At 41.1% G+C, this 18,899-nt stretch overlaps 1 protein-coding gene across 1 annotated transcript in view; it reads right to left on the reverse strand.

The window, feature by feature from the left end:
- PPP1R21 (protein phosphatase 1 regulatory subunit 21) overlaps positions 1-3,938 on the reverse strand; it is a 97,961-nt gene extending 94,023 nt beyond the window's left edge. The window contains exon 1 of the mRNA XM_036751089.1: positions 3,603-3,938. Coding sequence (XP_036606984.1) covers positions 3,603-3,659 — 57 coding nt within the window. The 5' untranslated portion in view covers positions 3,660-3,938. The remainder of the gene's footprint in view (positions 1-3,602) is intronic.
- Positions 3,939-18,899: the final 14,961 nt, after the last annotated feature.

Raw genomic sequence — 18,899 nt, forward strand, 5'->3', positions numbered from 1 at the left:
AACAGCCTTCTCACTGTTCTTCCTGCTTTCACAGCTCTCTAACACACCTATACTACATATAACTACCAGACTAACCTTTCCAAAATACCACTGTCATTATGTCACTTTTCTGCTCCAAAACCTTCTATTACTCCCCACAGTCTATAGGATAAAATCCAAACTCCTGAGACTTGACTAACCTTTTAATAATCCTACATACTGATAACAGTAAACTTCGTAAAGTTTTGATCATATTGCTTCCCCAATCAAATTTTCACTGGCTTACCAAATAAAACCCAAACAATTCAGCATGGTCTTCCATCTTACTTTTCTATTCTTGAAAAAGAAAAGTACATAATTTCCCACAAAACCTCATCATATACTCTCTAGTCTGGACATGCTAGTCCCAAAATATGCCCTGTGCCTTCCTATAGCTGTTCCTTTGTTCACACTATTCCCTCCACCTAAAATGCCATTTTCCTTTCTCTCTCAATTCTATGCATTTTTCACAACCCTACCTAAATTCCACTACCTCCATTATCTTTCCCAAACCCACAGCTGGAAATAAATTCTTCCTCCTCTAAATTTCCACAGAATTTTGTAAACAACTCCTTTATGTCTCTTTACATCCTACATGGTATAGTTATTTATGTTTTCATCCTATCTCCATCAGGTTTTAATTAGAGTGAGGAAGAGAGGGGAAAATTCTTCATTTCTATAACCCCCAAAGGGAAAGCATCATGCAAAGAAGAGAAATAAATTAAAATTTGTTACATGATAGACCAGGCCAGGAGCCTGTTCGACCGTGTTTTCCAATATTCCTCACCCGTCAGTTAACAATCATTTATTAAGCACTAATATTAAGTACATTCCAGACACTGGGGATAAAAAGAAAGGCATAAACACAGTCCCAGCTATCAAGGAGCTCACATTCTAATGAAGGAGACATACAAATAACTATGTAAATACAAGATATATGCAGTGTAAATGAAAGGTAGTCTCAGAGAGAAGGCACTAGCAGTGAGGGGAAAGGACTGGAAAAGTTCTGCGGAAGGTGAGATTTAAGCTGAGTCCTGAAGCAAGTCAGAGAAGTCAAGAGTTACAGAAGTGAGGAGAGAAAGGATTCCAGGCATGAAGGACAGCAAGTGAAAAGACACTGAGTTGGGTGATGAAGTGTCATGTCGTGTACGAGGAGCAGCAAGGTCAATGTATCTCGATCACAAAGTTCATGGAGAGGAGTAAAGTTTAAAAACACCAGAAAGTTATGAAGGGGCCAGATTGTGAACCCTCCCTCATCTAGTGGGTTTATCCAATCACCTCATTCTGATCTCTTCACTCATAATGTTCCAGTTCTTCACCCAACCAACATGAAGTGTCATCTCCTCTCCTCCAATAACAAATCCTAGACAACTTTTAAATTCAGCTACAAGGCCCCATGATGCCTTCCCCAAACTAATAACCTGAACTCTTCCTCCTCTGTAATCCTAAAGCAGTTACCTTCTATGTTGGCATTAATCATATCCTGCCTTGTATCTTAACTTTTTAATGTGCATGCCTTGTCTCCTTGATGAGGCTAAAGCTCCTCAAAGGATATGCCATGTATTTCTCTGTATCGCCCTCTGCATCTAGTATTATACAAGAGTCAGAAAGTGTTTTCGTATAGTCAGTACTGAGTACTGTATCAAGCAGAAATTCAACATATCTAAGTAGTATATCTATGGAGTAATGAGAATTTAGTATGGTTGGTTGAATGTGGGCATTTTATTTTTAAGATTCCAGCCTTTAAACCTTGTTCTGTATCTTTTCCTACACACTCGTTCCAGGACTGATAAAGGGATTTTTGAAACTCCTTCAAAGCAAGTTTATCAACCAGAAAAGTTGGTCAGTCTCGTTACTCTATTCACACTTTGGGAAGTATGTTGTTTCATCGTCACTGTTTGTAAGTAACAAAAATGGAATTGTCTAGTTTTGTACTGTACCAGGTAGCACAATGAGATAGGAATGCTGGACCTGGAGTCAGAAAGACCCGAGTTCAAATTCAGTCATTAACAAGTTTCATAACATTTACAAGTTTCATTACCCCGGGCAAGTCACTTAATCTCCATCAGCTTCTTCAGCTATAAAATGGGGATTATAACAGCACCTAACTCCCAGAGTTGTTCTGAAAATTAAATGAGGTATTTGTAAAGCACCTTACCCTACACAGAAGGCTTGTTCCCATTCCCTTATAACATGGCTTTTTCACTTTGGCCACAAAAAGTTTTTGGATTTTTCAAAAATACAAAGCACATAGATTTGCCACCATTTAAGGTATTCAGAGTTGAATGGGGCCTTAGAGAAAAATCATCCATTCAAACTCCTTCGCCTTACTAAGAAAGAATAGAAATCTCAGAAAAGTGTGTAACTTGCCCAGGGTCACATGGGTAGTTGAAAAACAAGGATTGGAATCTGGGTATTTTGACTACTATGTATGTATCGGCGCACTTCCACTATATTACAACTACCCCATATTCCAAAGAATGGGATCCACATTCTGGAGGCAGGGACAAAACTCACTTAGAGGGAGAGTTTTGGAGTGACAGGATTATAGAATGTCAGAAGTTAGAAAGGACCTTAGAGAACGCCCTATCCAACCAGTATGTATGCTTGTTTAAAAGTGGGCTATTTATTTGGTTTTACTGCTTTTATAGCTATTTGGTGAATGAAGCAACCCCAAGATAAAGAATTCTTTGTCTCTTGATTCTCAGGACCCTAAAAAGGAAGTAAGTGCCTCGGCGCCTCAATCCCTGCACAAACGCAAAGGCTCAGAAGTCCCACCGCGGGGAAGTCAGTTTTAACCCTCATTACATACTCCTAAGGGTTCATTACACACCCTGCTCTGAAATAGGGCTGATAAAGAGTCTAGACCAAAATAGGAACACCCCTCCATCTCGCCCGCTAAAACAAATAGCAGGGTAGGGTAGTGAGCAGGACCAACTGGTCAGGGTCCCCCTTTAATCTCATTCAACAAGTGTACGGGCATCTCCGTGGACTGACAGATAACGGTAGGCTCGGTCGGGTTGCTGGGCTCAGAGCTGGACCCCGGAGAAGACAAGGCCCGGATCTTCCCAGGGCTCACAACATCTTCTCGGACTAGTCCCACCAAGGCTCTGCATACACCCAGTACTTCCACGCCCAGGAAATCGGAAAGGTTTCCCGGGGGAAGGGATGACCACCAACATCCGGATGTCGGTGCAAGCGCCCATTCATCCTTTTGGGAAGGATGAGGTGGTGTTCCTCCCCATCGTCTGCCTGGGGAAACTGAGGCAAAGAGCAGGGGAAAGCGATCCTCCTGCCCTCGTGCCCAAGCCTCAGGGACCGAACCCGGGACTCGCGGGCGGGGAGGTACCAAGCTCTGCCTCCATGCCTCCGTCTCCAGGAGCCCCAGACCCCGCCCAGCTCCCCCACCCCTGGCCCTGGGCTGCAGGTGCACGGAGCGTCGCGGGGATGGGGGCCGCTCCCGGAGCATCCGCCCGCCGCCCCTCTCCCCGGGAAGCCGCCCTCGCCGATGGTACGGCAACGGGAGGCGGCGGGGCCGGGGTACCCCCGGCGCGGTCCCGTGGGGAAACGGAGGGGCTGGCTACCTTCGAGTACTCCTGAGCCAGCTTCTGGTACTTCCCCTGCAGGTCCGCCGCGGCCATGGCGACCCCCGCACCGTCCAGGCCGGGCTGCCCGGCCCCGGTCCCGTCCCCTCCACCCCCAAGCCCCTGAGGCTCTCGCCAGCTCGGCTCCGCCAGCGCCCTCACTGGGCACCGGGCTCTCGGCAGGTTCTCGCCGCCGCCTCAGCCGCCGCCGCCGCGGAGACTCCACTTCCGGGTTCGCCCGAGGGGAGAAAGGCGGGGAGAGAGCCCGAGAGGAGAGGGAGGTGGAGAGAGGGCGGGCGGACGTCTCGGGGCCGCCGCTGAGCCCCGCCCCTCCACGCTGGGGGACGCCGGCGCGCAGCCTCGCCGCCACCGGCGCCACGAGGCTCCGCCTTGGGAGCCCCAGGGGGCGCCATTTTGACGCACGGCCTAAGATGGTGTCAAAGGCGAGGGGAGGGCGGGGAGCCGCTAGAACCGGAAGAAGCTTAGGGGGAGGGCGGGAGGGAGAAGGGAGGAGCGGAAGGAGTGGCTGAGACCGCTGGTGAACTCATCCGTCCGCTCTGTGGTTTCCATGGCAACGGCCTGACCACTCGAGGGAAGCCTCTCCTCTCCAGAGACAGAAAGATAGAACCCGTGCTACATCCCGTCCCAGGGCATGGCCCCCATGGCATGTCCTTGGAACCTCCACAACTAGAAAGACGGACCACCTTCCCCGTGGTCATCTCTATACAGATAGCTTGCTTGCACACAGTTGCTTACGTGTTGCCTCCCCCATTAACTGTGAGCTCCTTGGGAACGAAGTCTGGCTTTGCCTTTCTTACATCCCCATCTTACAACCGCGACTGGCACAGAACGGGCACATAATAAATATTTATCAACTGCTTCCCACCTCCCTCAGGTCCTTTCTCAGAAGGGGGCGGGGAGTGTAATAGAGTTTGGGAAGAGAAATAAGATATGAAGCCCTCTCACTTCATTTACACTTTGTGTCTGCCGCTCAATAATGTGGAAATTTGAGGCGTTAAAGAATTAAAGTAAAAACAGTTACGTCCGTCTGGAATCTTTCAAGGTCTTTTTGCTTTAACTAATTACATCATCATCACCACCGGTGTCCCATGTGATCCTCCACTTCATGGCAGAGATGGATAGTTGGTCAATAAAGATTTAGTTAGTGCCTACTATGTGCCAGGCACTGTGCTAAGCACCGGAAATGCACATTTTAAAAAATACGTCCCCTGTTTTCAAGGAGCTTATAATCTAATGGGGGAAGACACAAAAGCATAAAAGGAGAAGGGGCACAGCAGCAGCAGGAGGCAGCCAGGGAGTGAAGGTACCCAATGCAGGAGAACAAAGAAGTCCAGAAGAGTGCAGTTGGGTGGGAAGGGAATTGATGGGTTTCCTGGGCTCCCTTCTTAAAGAAGGGAGGAGGAGCCTTCCACTTTCCAATCAAAGGGAGGTTGGAAGCCTCCAGAGCAATGGATACTCATGAAGTTTTGAGCTCCTGGGCTGAAATGGCACTGCAAAGTGAAGAGCTTCTCCGGGCATGATTGAGAATCCCAAGAAGTGCATCTGGGTGGGAAATGACTGGTATATATCTCCTTCCCTCTCTTGCCAAAAACAAACACATAGTGCCAAGATTCTCAGCATTCAAAAATTTTCTGTAGCAAAAAAAGTAGAGTTGAGATAGTGATGAGGTAAGCCCTATATGTAGAGAAGGTCCTGGATCTCACCCAAGGTGAAAGTCCCTGAAGTCTCTAGGGTAGTAAGGTGGGAACAGGTACATATTGGAGACTGCCAGTTCCTTTCATATCTTCCTAGAGTCTTTTTCTTCAGCAACCTGAAGTGGAGCTGGCCTCTTCCATGTTCGTTCTAAAGCTGGAAGCCAACTCAAGGCTTCAGGCTCGCTTAAAGAGTCCTAAAGGGGAACTCTTCAAAGGAGAAATCCAGCTTGAAGAAACACACACACACACACACACACACACACACACACACACACACACACACACACACACAAAGGAGGAATGGCTGAGAACTGAAGTTCTTGCCTCTCACAAACTCTACCCACCTTTTATGCAAAGCAAGGCCTTCATCTTCACCAATAAAGAGAGAATCTCATATCGATGGCCTTTGGGACAGGGGTGTTTGAACTTGAGACCAATGCTGGTAGTTGGTTTAGGATTAACAGCAAGATAATTTATTGGTTGTTGAATGACAGAGGAATTGAAAAGAGTAAGCCTGGAGTGTGGTCTCTAGCGGAGTGCTTCAGGGACCCTTCTTTGGTCCTGTACTGCTCAAGATATTTTTTTCATTGCCTTGGATAAAAGGATAAATGGCAATTAAGTTTGATTGTTTATTAATTTTGTAGGTGGCTTGAAACTAAGAGATATAACCAAAAACCATAGTAAGGGTACAAAAAAATGTCTCTACAGATTACAATGATGGACCAAATCAAATAAGATGAATTTTAATAGGGATACACATAAAATTCTTTGCGGGGGTTAGAAAACATCACTGCATAAATAATGTGTCGTATTTAGAAAGTGATTCTCTGGACACAAAGTTTACAAAAACTTGTGTTGCTGTTTCATAATGCGTTGTGGTGGAACCGTCTCAAAGAATTCAGTCAGACCACCTCTAATGCAAGTATAATCATTTATCGAGATTGACACCTCTCATGAAACAGGCTAAGTTCCAAGAGGAACCAGCAACTTCAGAGAAAGCAAGACAGATTTTTATAGGGTAAAGATGCAATTACATAGCAGAAATTATGAATATTAAAAAGGCAGGAGGAGGTTATTAAAGGATTAGGTAATATGGGAAGGGTCCCAGCCATAGCGGAACTGTGCATGTGATTACCCACAAAGCATACAGAAAAACCCATTTGGGGTATATGTATGTATGATAATGATATTATGATAAGCCTCTCTATGTCACAAATTCACCTGAAGGACAGCTTTTGCTATTACTGTGCAGGTGACTACTTAAGGAAAAGTCCCTTCTTTGTTTTGGGGTCCACATCCTGCTTAGGCATCCCAGTGGCACTACTTCCTGATTGGCTGAGTATTATGGTACAATCTGAGACTAGATGGATGTGGTTGAGTGCATGGACACATCTGCTGTTTCTGTAGGAAATATGAGGAATGGGTCTGGGAAAAGTGGCTAGCTAGAAGTAGTGGCTGGGATCCCATCACACGAACACACCTGCCGTTTCTGTGAAAAATATGAGTTTATGGACACACCTGTTCTAGTGAGCAGTGAAGCATATATGAAGCAGTTAGGATATTGACTGGGGTTGGGGCGGGGTGGTGAGTGGTGAGGTAGGGACAGTGAGCCTGCTGTTCAGTGGGGCCTATAAGGAAGTTAGAATATTGGGGCTGGGAGCAGCTTTATTAGGATTCCATCACTTACACCTATCAGAACAATCAGATCATTTTTATTATGTACCACTTTAAAGGAGATGGGATTTTCCAAAGAAAATTGAGTTGCTTATTTTCTTGTACCTGATCTTATAAATAAACGGGTAGTCAGTGACAAAGTCATCTATGTGATTCGGAATCCCTGATGCTGGCACCTCTGTAGAATCAGCATCCTCTCTGATTTCTAAAGTTGTCTGTAAACATATAAAAACCTACTCATTTAGTCTCAAGGTTCAAGTGAAAAAAGATCTGAGAGTTTTAGTAGATTGAAAGCTCAATAGAAGTCAATAATTAACTGGGTTTTTTGGTCCAGACTCATGATTTCATTGGGAGTGGGGAGTTCTAATACACACTGACAACTGCTCTATAATTTATATCATTAGAGAGTTGCCAGGAACATTAAAAGGTCAAATCACTTGCCCAAGACATGGTGTGTGTCGGAGATGGGACTTGAACCTAGGCCTTCCTAATTCAGGAGACAACTTTTTATCCACCCCACCCCAATGCCAGTATGAAACGGCAGCCAAACAAAAACCTAATGCAATGTTAGTCTTAATTAAGAGAGACATAGTAAAAAGCTTTGAGATTATGAAATATGATAATGGATGAAGGAACTCTTTCTGTTCCTCCTATAAAGACAATAAGGTTTAAGGGAAGTATGATTGGTGTGTTCAAGTATCTGAAGGACTATTGTGGGGAAGAGGCATTAGAATTTATTGTTCTGCTTAGAGCCAAAGGGTACAATTGGAAACAACAAGTAGAAGTTGTTAAAAAAACAACTTTAGTGAAAAACATTCTAACAATTAGAGGTATCAAAAAGTGAAAAACAATGGGTTTCCCTTCATTGGAGGTCTTTAAGTAAATACTAGATGACCACTTCTCATGGGTGGTTCAGAGAAAATTCCTGTTCAGGTATGGGTTAAATTGGATGATATGATCTCCGAGAGCTCTTCCAGCTCTTAGATTTTTTGAACGCAGGAGCAAATTGAAGAAAATTCCACTTATATTAGAAAAAGTGGCCTTACAGCATAGGATTCAAATAAAACTTGTTTTGTACATTGGCCAGCCCAGAAATATACCCTATCTGATGTTAACAAATTCTTCTTGATGATGGAATAAAACATATGTGCTATACACCTAACAAACAGAGAGTTCCTTTTGTGTCCTCATTGTCTCAGCGTGCAATTTCCATAACTCATCAGCTACACTATATCTATTGTTTGTTAGCTAACATTAACATAATGTTAATACATTTCTTTTACATACTTAGGTTTTACTAATACAATAATTGCCCCTCTTCACATGTACTTCTTAGTATCGTTAATTTTTTTCAAATCTTCTACATTGGGTCTTTCCTGATTTCCCACACACCCTCACTCTTCCAAGCTGTTAATGCATATATACTTCTTATATATTTGGTATATACATATATATAATATATATATAGTATATCATTATTTTACATACATTTAAAATATGTACATGCTGTTTTCTCCTAGAAAATAGCAACTATAAACATTTGAAAATAGTCATTCATTTATATGTGAAGCATTTAATCTATACAGGGTGTTATAACTCATCTTTAAGTTCGTTCGTGTAGCAGGTTACTACTGCTGAAATAAATCTATCACAATGCAAAAATTATAGAGGTAAAAATCTCGGTTTTATTTTGCTTAAGCACAGGTTTAGGATTTTAAAAAACTAATAATAATCCTGAGCAAACATTAGGATTCTAAAGAGGCTTTTTATGGACAAAATTTTGTCAGGGTGACAGAGAAATAATTCTTTTACATATTACAATCTTATACATTCTTTTAGGTTACAAAAGTTTAAAAAAAGACAGATTGACAATCCTATTCTTCCCTCAATGTCATAAAAGTTGAATAAACCTAGTTAAACAGAATTATAATCTCGTATATCCCTAAAGAAGCAAACTTAGTTAGTTGGTTAATTGTTGTCCTTAGTTCTCAAAGAGGACCAAAATGACATCACTATGCTAGAGTTAAGTTTCAATTCGTCCTGCTGTGGCTGGTCAGACCAATACTCTGAATGCTCTACCACAGGTCAGGCACAAATAGTCCAAGTAAACATTTGGGGTGGATACTCTAAATTTGTGCATCCTGAATTTCCTTTGAGCTGTTTCAATTCTGCTTTGCTCATAGAGCACAGCACCTTCTCTGATGTGGGTACCCCATGCTGAGTGGTCCTGTGCTAATATCTCCCATGTCACACTGATGGGGTACAGGATCTGGGAGACCCCTTGAACCCTTGAATCTTCCCACTTGATGAGGCCATAAGCCTTTCATTATTGCCTAGCCCTCCGTTGTCTGGCTAGTTTCCACCCTTGATCCTATCAAAATGTCTATGCCCAAATCTGTTACCCTTAAACTAGCCTAGGCCTACATGGTCTGTTATCTCCAGGTAGCCTTCAGCTACTTCCCACCCTTAATCCCACACTGTTGTTTCCTGGAGTCTGACCTCACCCAGTTCCATCAAGCTCCTCCTTAGGCTCTTCCTCAAGACCCTCCCTAAAGCCCTCCTCCCATCACCCCAGGACCACCCTAGATCCCTCCCACAATCTTTCTATATATAAGTTTCATCTTGCCTCTATGAAGGTGCTCAGATTCAATCAGATTGAATTTGGTCACTTGTGAAAATGAGCCTCACAAATGGTGAGACTTCTTAAGATTCAACCCAATATGGTGAACCTTTAATAAACTTTGTTTTTCTTTGGCTGTGAGCAGGCTTGAGTTGAATTCATTTGAGCAGGACCTGGTGTGTTGGTATTTTGGGGTCTCAAGCACCCCTAAAGACATATGGTTCCCTGACCTCATCAACACAATCCATTCTAAAGTTCTTAAGCGAGACCTTGAAAGTGTCCTTGTATTGCTTCTTCTGACCGCTATGTGAACGCTTGCCCTGTGTGAGTTCTCCATAAAATAGCAAGCATATATTTTGCATTTGAACATGGCCAGCCCATCAGAATTGTACCCTCTGAAGCAGAGTTTGAATGCTTGGCAGTTTAGCTCAAGTAAGGACCTCAGTGTCTGGTACCTTATCCTGCCAGGTGATCTTCAGAATCTTCCTAAGACAATTCACGTGGAAGTGATTCAGTTTCCTGGCATGGTGCTGGTATACTGACCAGGTTTCACAGGCATACAACAATGAGGTCAGCACAACGGCTCTGTAGACTTTCAGTCTGGTAATCAGTCTAATAACTCTTCTCTCCCATACTTTCCTTTCCAGAGCCTCCCAAACACTGAGCAAGCTCTGGCAATACATGCGTCAACCTCATTACCAATATGTACCTGTAAAGTATACCACCACGGTAAGTGAACTTATCCACAGCATTCCAGACTTCTCCATTTGCTGTAATGGATGTTTCCATGTGTGGATGGTGTGGTGGTGGCTGATGGAGCACCTGCGTTTTCAGATTCTATAGGCAAATTAAGTCAGGTTGCAGATTAAACTGTTTAGAGACTTCACAATGGGCTGATTGAGAGGGGAGATTTACAGGCCTACAGATAATCCTTCCTCAAATAAGATAAGTCAAATTACTTCAGGAAGCCTTGGCTCTTTGGCTTCTTATCTGAGGAATGTTTGAGCCCTCAAGTAAATTTTCACATGTCCTGGGACAAACCTGTTCAGCCAGTTCAATAACCTCCTAACTAGGAGAAACAGCCCTGATCCCCCAACACTAAATAATAAAAATTAATGAAAGGAAATCAAGAACCAAAAATTCTTATGAGAATGGCATATTTCCTTGTCTGGGAATTCAATGATCTTTTGCAATAACTCTGCTGTCTGGCCCATGAGCTGAAAGCCAGTTATCCTACTTATTTTACAGATGTGGAAAATGAGGCACAGAGGTAGTATTCTCCTTTTTCTGGCACAACTCAGCCATCTCTTGTCCTATGAAATTTATTCAGTCAAAATGTATTTAAGTCATGGTGGCTGTTTCTCAAGGAGTTCAATACTTGGCTGGCTGTCTTCCTCTTCTCTTCAACTCTTGCCCTTGTACTAGGGAATTTCAATATCTATATTGATTCTCCCTTAAACACTATAATTTCTCAATTCCTTAACTTCCTGAACTCCCCAGACCTCCTTCACCTTAGCCACACACAGAATCTTGTAATCACCCACAAATGTTCCATTTCCATTATCCAAAACTCTGACATTCCTTAATCTAATTGATAATATGCTATCATTACTTATCCTCCCAAGTTTTACCCCTCCTAAACTGGTTTTTCGACCTCATCCTGACCTTCAGTCTCTCCACCTCTCAGGACTTTCTCAAACTATTTCTGGAGCTCTGACTTTACGTTAACTGGCCAGCTGATCATCAAACATTTTTTTTTAAGTGCTTACTGTATGTCAGACACTATACCAATATCTGGGATACAAAAAAAAGTCAAAAACAGTTCCTGCTGTCAAGGAACTCACATTCTAATGAGAGAGGCAACATGTAAATATCTAGGTTCAACTCCACACAGTTTTCTAATCTTGAATACCTTGTTCCCTTGTTCTATGCTGCTGGATCCCAATCCTTTCCTTGATTACTTCCTCCACTGAGAGCTGCTGAATGGTGAATATAGACAAGTTGACTGGGTCCACTACAAATTTGTTTACTCACCTCAACTGGATCCTCAATACAGTAAAGATATCTTTTTGTCTCTTTCCTAAATGATTTCCTGTCCCACTTTAGAGGTAGTCCAAACCATTTTTAACTTCCTTAAACCCATCACCTCCCATTCCTTTCTGCTGAGGATCTTACTTCATATTTTACAGAGAAAATGAAGGCCATTCTCCAAAACCTCCCTTTTCATTTCTCTTAATCCCAAAACCTCTGGCCACCATCTCCCTGTCTCCTTCCCTCCAGATAACAAGATGATCCTTCTCTTTTTCAAGGCCAGCCCCTTCTTATGTATTCTTAATGCCATCCCCTACCATGATCTCCAACAAATTACCCTATCACTGCTATAGTGGGCCTAGAATCAAGAAGATTTGAGATCAAATCTGACTTCAAACACTTACTAGCTGTGTGACAAGTCATTGGGCAAGTGATTTGAGCTCTGACTGCCTCAGATTCTTCAACAATAAAATGGGGATAATAATAATAGGTGAGGATTAAATGAGATAATATTTCCAAAGCACTTAAGCTGGGGGTCCTAGTATATAGTAAGCACCTAATAAATGCTTGTTTCCATCCTTCTTTAATCTCCTTTCTCTAACTTTCAATCTCTCCCTGTCTTCAGATTTGCTCCTTAATGTCTTTGAACATATGCAAATGATTCCCATCTTTTAAAAAATTTCATTAGATCCTCAGCTCTAATCTCTTTAAGTTTTGATCCCATATGTCTCTTCCCTTTCTCAGTCAAACTCCTGGAAAAAGCTGTTTGTATTCCTACATCTTTTCCTCTCATTGGTCATTCTTTGTGGTCTAGCTTCTAACCTCATTCCTCAACTGAAACTATTCTCTACAAAGTTACCAATGATTTTTCTGAAGCACCCCTTCTGGCTCACTCTCCCAAATATGATAGCAGAGTCCCCAGAGAAAGGCTGCCTGTTCCTCTCCTCAATGTTCTAGGGATAACCTTGAGTGGTGAGGGTGTCCAGTACCATTTCCCTGGAGCTCTTATCCAAGGTGCTTCATAATACCAATTAATTATTGTTAGTTTATAAGAAATATTTATTGAGAAGGTATAGCAACAACAAAAGTTACAAAAATATTCCCAAACCAAGGACACACTCTCACCTCTTCATTCACTCAGTCCCTGGGGAGAGCAAAAAAGTAGTGAGACACCTGTGTCAGGGAAATGTGTGGCCAAGTAGTAACTCCTCGCCCAAGGAGTCTTTTTCTTTCTTCATAGAGTCTCCACCAAGTTCACTTCTAGGTGTGGTAAATCTGACAGATTAATTGCTACTTTGCTCAGCTAGCTTCTTTGCTCAGCTAGTTCTTTCAATTCATTGTCCATTCACTGATAGACTAGATCAAGCAGCTCTTCACAGCTCTAATCCTGCTACCAGCTCTAGTGGGCTCTGCTACTCTAAGGGGACCTCTGATGGCTCTTCCAATTTTTAGAAACTCACAATGTGGCAGTCTGGTCCAACCATCTCCAGAGAGTCATTTACCTAACATTAGGAAAGAATAAACAGAAAAGAAATAGGCGCCATGTGCTCAGGAACACATGGCAGCCACATGAATAGATATGGCACATACAACCACTGCCCCCTTTCCTACCCAGAGGCTTACAGCTATTCCTCACTAGAAAGCCACTGGAAAAAGAGAACAGGAAAAAAAAGACTGAGGGAGGGGCATATTGATCCTTTCGCATAAGATCTCAGTTCTAGCTCGGCCCTGCTGACCAGAAGTATTTTGTATAGAGCCAAGGGGGGAGTAACTAAGTCCTTCAATATCCTTCTTAAATATCCTTCTATACTATGGCTAAGTAAACATCTTTTTGTTAATTGTTGAATGAGGTATGAGTAACAAACCCAAACTAATAGGACAGGTCTGAGTGAAGCCCAGCCATTACATCACCTTAGCTTCAGCCCCCATCATTTCTCACCTAGACAATCATAATGGCCTTTTCATTGGTCGCCTTGTCTTAAGTATCCCTCTCTTCCAATCCCTCTCACAAAGCTTCCAAAGTGATTTTCCTAAACTTCAAATCTGACCGTGTCACCAACTTAATAAACTCCAATGGCTCCCTACTGACTCTGATAAAATATGAACTCTTCTGCTTTGGCTTTGAAGCACTTTTAAAGCCCTTCACAACCTGGCCTGAAAGTAGCTTTCCAGATTAATATATATCACTCATCTTCCTGTACTATATAGTCCAGCTCAACTGACATCTCTATTCCATATGCAGCACACCATCTCCCACTTCTGTGCCTCAACATTAGCTCCCCCCATCCCTAAAATGCACTTTCTTCTCACCTCTACCTCATGGAATCTCTCACTTCAATCACCTTCTATGTGAAGCCTTTCCTGATCCTTCCAACTATAAGTGCCTTCCTATACTGTTTTATTTATTTTGTATTTGATTGGTATTATTAATTATGTATTACTTATCAATCAACAAACATGTATTAAACACCTACAACATATTAGGCTCTGTACTAAGTGCTAGGGATACAAAAAAAAGGCACAAGTCAGTCCCTGTCCCAAGGAGCTTACAATCTAATGGGGGAGACAACATGCAAACAAATATATATAAAGCAAGTTACATACAGGAAATGGGATATAATTTAAAAAGGGAAGATAATGGAATTAAGAGGGATTGGGGAAGGTTTCCTGTAGAAGGTAGGATTTTATTTAGGACTTAAAGGAAGTCAGAGAGGGCAGTAGTCAGAGCAGAGGAGGAAGGAGAGCACTCCAGGCATGAGGGAGAGCCAAGAGATGGAGTGTCTTGCTCATGGAACAGCCAAGGAGGACAGCATCATTAAATCAAAGAGTATGTTTTCGGTAGTAAGGTTCAAGAAGACTGGAAAGGCAGGGTAGGACTAGATTATGAAGGATTTTGAATGCCAGAGCATATTGTATTTGATCCTGGAGGCAATAGGAAGCCCCTGGAATTTCTTGAGTAGGAGGTGACATGATTGGACCTTCACTCTAGGAAAATCATTTATGGCTGAAAAGAGGGTGTATTAGAGTGAGGAGAGACACGAGGCAGGCAAACCCACCAGCAGGTTATTGCAATTATCCAGGCCTGAAGTGAGGAGAACTTACACTAGAGTAGTGCCATTGTCAGGAGAGAAGGGGGAATATTTGAGAGATAGTGCAAAGGACTTGATAATAGATTGGATACGAAAGAGGGTAGTAAAATATAGGGAGGAATCTAGGATGATACCTAGATTGGGACCCTGAGGGACCAGGAGGATGGTGTTGCCTTCTACATCAATAGGGAAGGTAAGGGAGAGGATATTTAGGGGCAATAATAACGAGTACCATTTAGGGCATATTGAGTATAAGATGTCTACTCTATATCCACTTTGAGATTCTGAAAGGCAGTTTTAGATGGAGGTCAGCAAATATTTTGTGCATATATATACATATATATATACATATATATGTATATAATTGAAAGCTTCTTGAGAGTAGGAATTATTTAATTTTTTGTCTTCCTATCCCCATCACCTAGCATAGTGTCTGGCACATTATAGTTGCCTAACAAATGATTATCAACTATTGATTGAAATATTAATGCACAGATGGAGGTGAACTGATTCAGTTCTGAGGATTTTAAGAGGGAAAGTAAAAGGGAAGTTAAAAGCTACACAGTAATATGGAAAGGAGGACGAAGGAAGTAGAACTTAATATTTCTTATCACTGGGTGTGAGTATACACACACACACACACACACACACACACATACATATATATATACTCACACCCAGTGAGATTATATATATATATATATATATATATATATATATATATATATATGAAGGGTAGAGGGAACAAGCATTTAACAAACCTCACTTGTTTCCATCAGTTTCCTTATCTGTAAAATGGGTTTAATAATAGAACCAACTTACTAGGATTACTGAGATAATAAAATGAGGTATTTGTAAAGTCCTTTGCAAACTTTAAAGCACTATACTAATACTAGCAAAAACCAAAACAGAACAGAACAAGGAAAGGAGGGCTGAATACATAGAAAATTTTGGGTAGAAATACATCAAACTCAACAGGGAAATAGGAAGGATGGGGGCAGGGGAAGAAGGAAGAGTTTAGAGAGAGGATAAGAGAGTTCCCCCCAAAAAAGAGGACCACTGAAACATTTTTTAATTGCACAGAAGAAAACAAAAGGAAACACAGACAGGCAGAAAAGCTTTGAAACTAACGTTTTGAATTGATCATTCTTGCATTTCAGTTGTTTTTCAGTCATTTACAACTCTTAATCACCTCATTTTGGGGTTTTCTTGGCAAAGACACTGGAGTAGAGGGGCAGGTAGGTGGCACAGTGAGTAGAACACCGGCCCTGGCATCAGGAGGACCTGAATTCAAATCCTGCCTCAGACACTTGACACACGTACTGGCTGTGTGACCTTGGGCAAGTCACTTAACCCCAAATGCCCTGACTTCCCCCCTGCAAAAAAAAAAAAGACACTGGAGTGGTTTACCATTTCCTTGTCCAGCTCATCTTACAGATAAGGAAATAGAGGCAAACAGGGTTAAGTGACTTGCTGAGGGTCACATAGCTACTAAGTATTGGAGGCTAGATTTGAACTCAGGAAAATGAATCTTCCTGACTCTAGGCCTGGCACTCTCTCCACTATGCCACCTAGTTCATCCCCATTTTTTAAAAAGTCAAAATGATATGCGATAGATTCAGTTTTATACACAATCCTCTTTTGGTGTTTTGTTTCATATATGGAAATGCTCATTTTTTTTGATGTTTGTTATTTTCAGAAAATTTTAGAATCATAATATAAAAGTATTCAAGCTCTTTGAAGAAAACATTTTTAAGTTTTCTGTTATAGTTTCTGTTCTGTTTCTTTTAAATTGCACCACCAAATGACAAAATTACATATTATAGCTATATTGTTGTTCTATATTTGTAATATTATTTGACTCTTATTACAATTAATTCTAATATTATAAAAAAATCTATTTCAGGAAAAAATGCACACATAGGTCAAAGTATCTATCAAAGATCTAAACTATCTGTATAATTTTAACTTCAACTAACTAATCTGAGATATTTGTCAAATTCATTGTAATGAAATTCCAATTGTCCAATATACTACTCTGTCATTTTCTGACTTTATTAGCCCATTAAATTGGCATACCTTCCTCTAGTCATATACATTTTTGCAGTGTTATGCAAAAGGAAACAAGGAAGGAATGTTGTTGTGACAGTTATAACCTAATTAGAGGTGATGAATTCTAGTTGGTTTAAAATCATTTTTTAGATGGAGGAAGAGGAAGAAGAGAAGGTGAAAGAGGAAGAGGAGAAAGAACAAGAGATTTATATTAAATGTACCGAATACTTAGTTTCACATCCGTAGAAACTCAAATTCTGTAAACAAAAATGACATTTTATCAAGTTATAGATGATTACTAGTTTGAAGTAATTTATGTATATTATGTATAACACGGGATTTCCCACTAGCAAATAGGAAGCACTTATTATGTTGTCAAACGGCACTGTATATTCAGTTGTTCGCTTGTTTCAGTTGTGTCTGACTCTTCATGACTTCATTTGGGGTTTTCTTGGTAAAGTCACAGGAGTGGTTTGCCATTTCCTTCCACAGCTCATTTTACAGATGAGGAAACTGAGGCAAACAGGGTTAAGTGACTTGCCTACGGTCACACAACTAGTAAGTGCTGAGGCTAGATTTGAACTCAGAAAGATGAGTCTTCCTGTATCCAATCTCAGTGCTGTATCCACTGTGCAACCCAGTAAACCATATTACTTTATGGTAAAGTATAGCATAGTTTTCTGGTGTTCTATTGCCGGTACTTAGTTCATTAGTTTTGCTTGAAAAGTCAAAATCTAGGAACCTCTCTCAGATATCTTAAATTGTGTCTATCTTAGTTAAATCAAGTACTTTATTTATAAACTGAATGCCTTTTTAATATTGAGGCTAAGCACTAGGCTTAGTTTCTAGTGCTTGCCTAAGTAGTATTTCTTCCTCTTCCTAAATCCCAAAGAATCATGTATGGAGCACTCTTATGCAACTATTAATGTAATTTGCGCATGTTTGTTATCTTCTGTAGTAAATTTTAAACTCCATGAGAAGTTAGAAGAAGACTGTGCATTATTTATCTGCATATTTTTCACCATTCTGCCCAACACAGCAGACATTTAATAAATGTTTATTGTCATTAAATAGTCTAGTCTTTTAATTCTATATGTATATACATACACACATATATACATATACATACACATGTTCACACATGTATATACATGCATATATACATATACATATATACATATATACATACATACATACACACACACACGCGCACACACACACACACACACACATATATATATATGTGTGTGTGTGTGTGTGTGTGCGCGTGTGTGTGTGTATGGCAGCTTGGCACAGTGGATAAAGAACCCAACCTCAGAATCAGGAAGATTTGGGTTCAAGTCCCACCTCTCACACATATTGGTTGTTTGTAATCTTGAGCAAGTCAATTAGTCTCCATTAAGTCTCCATGTTCTAGGCCAGTGGTATCAAAATGGGGCTACAACACCATACGACAAGCATCCCTGTGGCATACATATTGACTTAGAAAATCATATAATAACATTGTCTATGTTATCATCATTTATGTTCTGCTCTATTTCTATTTATTTTGTTAAATGTTTCCCAATTACATTTTAATCGATTCTTATGCATTTAACATCTCTGTTCCAGGCAACTCTGCTAGACCATAAGTTATTGAAAAATTGTTGATCCTTATTAGTATATGGACTTTCTTCACCTGGGAGTTCCTTACATAAAAGAAATATCAGATATAGTTCTTATCCCTATGTTTTAGAGCAATAAGCTTTCCTTGATTCCCATTTACACAATATAGCATTTCCTCCTGACTTCAAGATTGAGTGAAAAAGCTATGTAACATGAAATATGTAGCAACTATCGTCGCTGACTTCCCACTTCTTCATCCCAGTCATAAAGATAAGTTAGCAAGGTTCTGCTATGGAATGATTTCATGCTGAAGGACAAAAACAACAGATGGGGTCAGAAGACATGGATGTGAGTGTTGGTTCTACTACTTATTCCCTACAGGGGAAATAACTATCTTGAGATAAGTCATTTTTACCTCTTGACCCCATTTTCCTCATCTATAAAATGGGGTGGTTGGACTAGATGCTCTCTAAGATCTCTTCTAGTATGAAATTTTTCCTTTTATGAACAT

Source organism: Trichosurus vulpecula, chromosome 3, assembly GCF_011100635.1.
Source record: "Trichosurus vulpecula isolate mTriVul1 chromosome 3, mTriVul1.pri, whole genome shotgun sequence".
Lineage (NCBI taxonomy): Eukaryota > Metazoa > Chordata > Mammalia > Diprotodontia > Phalangeridae > Trichosurus > Trichosurus vulpecula.